The 7,130-nt window shown below is 41.7% G+C and overlaps 1 protein-coding gene across 1 annotated transcript; it reads right to left on the reverse strand.

Moving 5' to 3' along the window:
- Window positions 1-66: 66 nt before the first annotated feature.
- nuf2 (UF2 component of NDC80 kinetochore complex) lies at window positions 67-6,821 on the reverse strand. Its single transcript, XM_080000838.1, has 13 exons — window positions 6,576-6,821; window positions 5,947-6,021; window positions 5,738-5,814; window positions 5,445-5,506; window positions 5,251-5,348; window positions 4,514-4,587; window positions 4,050-4,143; window positions 3,905-3,967; window positions 3,112-3,249; window positions 2,566-2,706; window positions 1,610-1,785; window positions 783-918; window positions 67-395 (listed from the first exon to the last, which is right to left on the reverse strand). Exons 1-13 carry the CDS (start codon window positions 6,696-6,698, stop codon window positions 288-290), a joined length of 1,365 nt encoding a protein of 454 aa, XP_079856964.1. The 5' UTR covers window positions 6,699-6,821; the 3' UTR covers window positions 67-287.
- Window positions 6,822-7,130: the final 309 nt, after the last annotated feature.

The raw sequence follows: 7,130 nt of genomic DNA on the forward strand, positions 1-7,130 counted from the left end.
TTATGGAATTGTTCCATTAAAGTCATCAACACCCATCATGGATTCTTAAGACTTTTTATTGTGCCATACAAATATAAAGTAGAAATGAGACCAAGGGAAGGTTAGAAAACTTCCAAAGTGTTGTCCTATTGACATCGTCAACACAGAGGTTGAAAACAATGATAGAATAACAATTAAGAAGAAACATTGAGAAAAACATTGAGGGACTTGAGAAAAAGAAGACAATATACTGGAAACATTGTTGGATTGAGGGACTGTTGGACCCAACGGTGTAAACGATGAGCAGTCTAGAAGTTGGTAGACACGTTGCTCATATCCATGTTCAGGTCCGCGATTTGCTTTATAATGCTCTTGTGCAACTCCTCCAGTGAGGACAACAGACTCTCGTACAAGGCCTGGGGAGAGAGGAAACAAGGGATGAGGGCTTATCGTCTTACCCCGGCCATAGTAGCCATAGTGGGGTACCCCCTATTAGGAATGTGCCTGATTAGCTGCTCATTTTTTGTAAAGGGTTAAATGAATTGAGACAACCTAGCATCATAATTAAAACTAACTACAGCCAGAGCGTTTCTAAATAGGCTGCCAGTGCTACGATTTCATTTTCTACTGGAACATTTAGATCTGGATGACTTTTGGAGCTTTTGTTAGTCATTTCAGTTTGCACTCTCCCAAGTGACATGTTAAGGGTGTTCTATTCTATTGCCCAAGTGTACGTATGCTAGCCTTGAAGCAGCTTTTCAAATCAAAAGGCGCCCACGGCCCATAAATTGCGGCGGCCGTACCTGTGCCTTCTCTGTCTCCTTGCAGCACGCATCCCTTAGGCTCTGCATCTTGGACTTGAGCTGTGTGGTCTCCCTGGAAACCTCTTGGATCTGCTCAGCCATCTCCTCACGCTTCTGGTGCACATGGTCACACTGCCTGCAGGGAAGTACCAGGGATGGGTTGGCTCAGTACAAGAACCGCTGTAGAAATGTACAAACACTATGAAAATGTAGTGTGCTGTGCAAAGGAGCTGTGAGACACCGTCTTCTCCAAATTCCCTCTTTTCTGAGCACTATAAGGAAAAAGCATGACCCTTACTTTAGCTCCTCCAAAAAGTTTCCCTTCCAATACTGTGATGTGGGGGTGGTGTGATTTAAGCAGCCACACCAGTCTTGGGTCTAGGTAATTGGGCCCGGGATCAGGGTGCCTGTACGCCTGTTGCGCGTTAGAAAAATCGACAAGTGACAGTTTAAAAAAAAAACATCCCCACATATACACGGGGAGAGCCTCTGTCGTGACGTGTGTCCATCTGCTCCAGGCTTGTTCCATCTTGCCACTCTCGACAATAAACTGGTGTGCTTGCAGCATCTCTGCCTGTGTCTGTGGCGGAGGGCCCTGAAGACGCCATTCGGAAGGCGTGTGGCAGGCGGAGCTGCCACACATACGTATCTACATTTCTACTCTCAGAACTTACGATGGATAAGGAAGGCCGAGTAGATGAGGTGCTACAGGGGAAAGGGGGGCGTTTGTTTTATACACCAATGCTCAGTCGCGAGACTTTTTTTTGGCGAGAGTGAATTCGGAACCTGGTTGTGTTTCGTTTTTTTTTGGTGGGGGGGGTTTATACCCCAAAACGTCCTGGACGTGGAGCTCCTTGTTCTCCTTCATCTTCTGCCTGCGGATCTGCTGCTTTGACTCCTTGTCCAGCTTCATGCCCAGAGCCCTCTTCAGCTGACTCTCCTCCATGCCCAGGTTCTTCAGCTCCTTCTTCTGCTTCTCATAGAGAACCACCAGCTCCTGGACCTACACGCGCACGCGCACACACACACACACACACACACACACACACACACACACACACACACACACACACACACACACACACACACACACTCTTCAGAATATGCACTGTTCCCAGCAGAGGTTTCACCAAGCACAGTAAATCTCCAACTGCTTAGTGTTTAGCGATGTTTAGATAATGTTTAGCGATATTCCAGAATTATGTTCATGAATATTCTCTATTCACCTGTGGGTTTGTCAATTGATTGATATAATTAAGATGTTCACCAAACCTTCACTGGGTCTGACAGAAACTCTTATATATACACATATATAAACACATTTTACCAGGGAAAAAAAGCGGTAATTACTGGAGTCAAACATCAGGCAAGTGACGTAGTGCCATAAAGCGTAACACATTTTTCCCACGGTTGGTTCTCCATATTACAAGTCAGTGTACTATCAAAATGATTTTGAAGCTGTTATTTTAAGGTAAAAAAAGTTAAATAGTTTTTGTTTAAGCCCATTTGGAGATAAATTAAGTTTGACCTGGTACACTTCCATTTATAACTAAGGTTGAAAATTGGAAGTAGTGTGAGTAAGCAGGAAATAAAAACATGAACCCTAATTCAGCAACATTGCTTTAACACTTACACGGAATAACAGGGTTTCTTACACAGGATTATCAGAGTTCCTTCTAACTCTCATTCTACTTTACCAGCATCCTGTGTTTTCACATGCTTCCAGTTAGTGAAACCACACAATGGGCCATTGTTTGCTTGCACTGTTCTTTTACGGACATACCTCCTCCTGCCACTGCTTGGTGTTGTTCATGCTGCTCTTCAGGTCCTGCAGCAGGCTGTGCATCAGCTGGATCTCGGCATCGCTCTGGCTCACGCCCTGCACCTTGTTCTGCAGCTCCACCAGCCGCTCGTCCGAGTCTTCCTGCCGCCGCGGAAAACACAGAACCTCGAGTTGCTACTGGAGAAGTTTTTCCTTTTCTTTCCTTTCCTTTCCTTTTCCCATACCGAGACTGAAATGTCTTCCACCGATGTCAGACCCAGGCATCTCATATCAGCGTTCATTCTGGCATTACAAAATGAAATTCAAGGACTTTCAAGTACTTTTTTTAAGCACTCTTTTTTCATTTTCAAGGACTTCTGAAATAGATTTTCAATGTGATATTTATTAATCCAAATATAATATAATCGTAGTCTTATTGTCTATTATTTATATTTGTATATGTATTATATTCTGTACTATACTGACTCATTGTCATCTACTATTATTTATAAGTGTCTATTTCCAACCGTGCCAAGCCTCCGGTTAAAACCGTTTTAATTCACTCACGATGGAGTTCTTGATGTTCTTCAGGCTCTCTCGCATCTTCTCCATCTGGCTCTTCAGCTCCTCAGGAGACTCCACGATCTGCGACTTGATCTTGCTGATGTCTTCTTTCATGGTGGTGATGTTCACCTTCAGCTGGGCCTGATGAGGGCAGAGCGACCGCAACAAAACCGTGTTCAAAAAGGCCCCGCCCCTTCAAATCTTTTCACTGTGTAATTACACATCACACAGCAACTGCTGGAAATGACTGACAGATACACTGGAAAACGGTTTGCTATCATTTGATATAGGGACAGTTTTGTGTTGTAATTAACTGTAATTACCATTGCCTAGTAACCTCTGTATCTAATAAATATGGCATAAAAATAAAATAAACCATTGCCAAACATGAGCATATAATCACTATTAACAGCTTTTGCGACAAAGTAATGTCTGAATTTACATCTAATAAACATAACTGGGATATTACTTGTGCAGTTAATTACTACAAAATACTTTCTTCACCCATGTATTCCACTATTTTCCAGAACTGAGTGTAATTCGAGGCCAGTCATTTAAGTTAACTTGGTTTTAGTTCACACCAGACTAGGTCCAAAACAGGAAAACACTACTGAATTTACTTAATAGTACAATGCTGAATTTTAATCCAATATCTTATGGTGATCAGAATCATCTTGCACATTTACGGCTTTTGTACATTCCCTCACACAGTAGGAACTGTTACTGGCAAATATCAAAATAAATGCACACAGAACATAATGTAAAGCCGTTGCATCGTTGTGCATAAGCCATGTACCAGTTTCTGGGTCCTCTCTGCGATTGCGGTTTTCCGTTCGGCAATGGTGTCGTTCATTCTGTTCTGGAAGAGACAAGCAGATGGTTTAAGCATTGAGGCTCGAGAAGAGAAGCCATCGTGTTTTCCGACATGCGACGCCACGTACCACTTCCTGGTATTCGTGCACGGTGGTTGTGTTGAGGTCAGAGATGGCAGCGGCTAGTTCCTTGTGCTCGGCCTGCTGCTCTGCGGGGACGGTTCTGATGCCACGGAACAGTAAGCACTGAATTATCGCCCTGCCCTACGGCTTCCTACGGCATGTTTACTCATAGGATCGTAATCATATACAACAATAACTCTGCAAACATCAATGGCAAGATTTAAAGTGAGATCAAGACGAGGGATTAAGTTCAGGCCAGGTCTAAACTCATCTATACGAACTTACCAACCCAAGTAAGTGTTATGAATCATCCAATTTACTGGGCTATATTTAATTATCTCAGTGTATTCATTATTTCCCTGACTAAAACAGTCTTCCCTCTAAGGCTGCGAATGACGCCATCTATCCACGGATGTCATTTAGCTGCGATAAGACAATATTTAGCCTTTTTAATTTCATACCGCACTTACGTCAGAATTGCAATCTTCTCTTCTGCCTGTTTAATGTTCTTGGTGCAAGCTTGAAGCCTGTCCATATCGGCCCTCTGTGAAAAACAATAACTCATAAAAACGCTTACAGTCAGTACAAATATATTCAATTCACACTTTGTCCAGAACGCTGGTTCCACTGTATATGGTATTAGAATGTGGTAGCGATAGTGTGGCTACAACGATGCCTTTAAAATCTCTTGCTGTCACTATCTTCATAAAAGCACTTAAGACTACGGGGCAGCTGTTTTCTTCAGCGGACAATTAATAAATATATTATTGGAGACACCCCGTTATCGTAGGTCCGGGTGATATGGACAAAAAAATCATCGCAACAATCATATGGAATCTTCCCCTATATCTGCTTACAAATTTGAAATCCCACACTGAGGTACATCCACTGAGCTATATGGTCCAATTAAGTATGAAATCAGACAAACAATATTTTTTCTCGTATAACTAATACTTTTTTATATTTAAACTTTTATTGTAAGAAATGTAAGGTTCCTCTCGTTGCAATATCATTTTTAAAAAGCAGGAATGGTTGAAAGCCATTAATCGAAACGAATAAGCATTAGAAAAAACAGTATATAAAATGAAAGATTATAGGATCATAACTACTCTCTGGGTTTATTGGCTCTGACTGATCTACAGTTGGAAATGACGTGCACATGGCCGTGCTGCTAACTGGGCTTCCTCTGTCGGTGAATACCACTCACAAATCTAGCCTGATGCTCCAAGATCCCGTCCATCCTCATCTTCCTGAAGTGAAGAAAGTTCATGATGCCGCTCAAGACAACCAGGGTCTTCTTTGCCTCTGTAAAGGAATAACCATGAGATAATTACGATGGAACTGATGACCAGTTTTTTGTGATTAAAAAAGTGAGAATAATTAGTAAAAACAAACACTTACTTGGGGCCAGAAGGTCGTTGAGAGCGAAGTCGTAAACATAGCACATAGGGAGAAACTGACACCTAAAAATAATAATGACATTTTCATTTTTCATTTAATCAAGGCGATAATGCTTTGGTGGTGGTATTGTACTTTGTTATAGCAGAGCTGTAGAAAAAAAAAAATAGCAAGTTCTCAAAACAAAGGAGATTTGCTCTTTCCCTACTGTACCAAAGATATTTAGAACTGTGACTCCAAAGATATGTACCACACGGTGGGTTTTGCATACCGTACCTCCCCTTTAAGATACTCACATGCGCAAATAGACGCTCATGATAGATGTTGGCAGCTCATGAAACGCTGGATACTGGATATTCTCTAAAAGCGGAACCTGTTGATGTGGGAGGAAATATCAAACAAAACAAAACATCTTATTATGCCAGACAAACAGGGAAAGATTTCTTTCTCAAGGTGGAGAGGGCGTAAACTGTTCAAATAAAGGCTGTTGCTGAATTGTACTCGCCATGTAGTGACACTCAGGTCTGAAGCGATACAGGAGCTGCAGTATCCTCATGTATAACCTTCGGACTGACTCCGGCTGGAGAGCGAGAGAAGTTATTTGGGGGTGTAAAACGAAACAAAACATGAACCCATGCATTGATGTGAATCGATCAACACATCCTTGCTTTTTTATGATTCATATTTATAATAGCAACAAAGTGCAATTGGATTCAGAGCAAAAATCCTAGCAGGTTGCTTTATCGTTATGACACCAATATTGTGATATGAGACGAGATATTGTCTGGGATTTTGGTGCTTGTGATATAGTTAATTGTTGTCTTTAAGGCTGCATGAGACAATTTTCTAATATCATAATAGCATATCATAACATTATGATATAGTTTAATGGTGTTTTTAAGCCTGCATTATTTACCGTAATGCAAACAGTAACCGACAACCATAACCCGAGAAGCTAGCTCGTCTCATATAGCGCGATATCGTGTCGATAATTCGCGATACAGTATATGGCCCAGCCCGAGACCGAACAATATGGCATTCACTGGAAACCATCAAGCGATAGCGACGATTTACACCAGAGTATTTGTGTTTGTGGTCGTTATGGTGGTCCAACAGAGTCGGAAGCAGCGATACCTTGGGAGTAGGAGTGAGGTCACTCTTGTTGAATACTTTCGCCTCCTGGCCGGTCAGAACCTCCGTGCGGTAAAAAGTCACGATGACGTCCACCTTATAGACCGGGAAGGTATTCTCTGTCATTTTGACGATTTAGCCGATGCAAATATAACGTGTCTAATCTAAAATGTTTAGATTCGACTAGACGAGTGCTTGTTTACGCTTCTAAAAACGTCAGAAATCTCAACTGGAAACGTCCGCACGATACAAAATTGGCGCTTCCAGGCTGCTTCCGTGTTGTGGTGAAATCCTAGAATCTAATTGGCGGATTCGTTCTTGTTCTGTTGTTTGATTGGCGCACGGGAACAACGTCTTTTTCTTTTCCCCGCTGGATCCTTTCTTTTTTTTTTTTAATTTCCGGGCCACAAACGTATGATTGTAAAATAATAAAAAAAAAACTGCGAAGAGAAATACAGAATTTTTTTTTCTTTTTGGTTAATTATAATTTCGCCATAGGAAAAACTATCACTTTAAAACTATCACGCAACTGAACGGGATTCGAAGTAATATCTTCAG

This window comes from Zeus faber (assembly GCF_960531495.2).
Source record: "Zeus faber genome assembly, chromosome: 5".
In the NCBI taxonomy this organism is placed as follows: domain Eukaryota; kingdom Metazoa; phylum Chordata; class Actinopteri; order Zeiformes; family Zeidae; genus Zeus; species Zeus faber.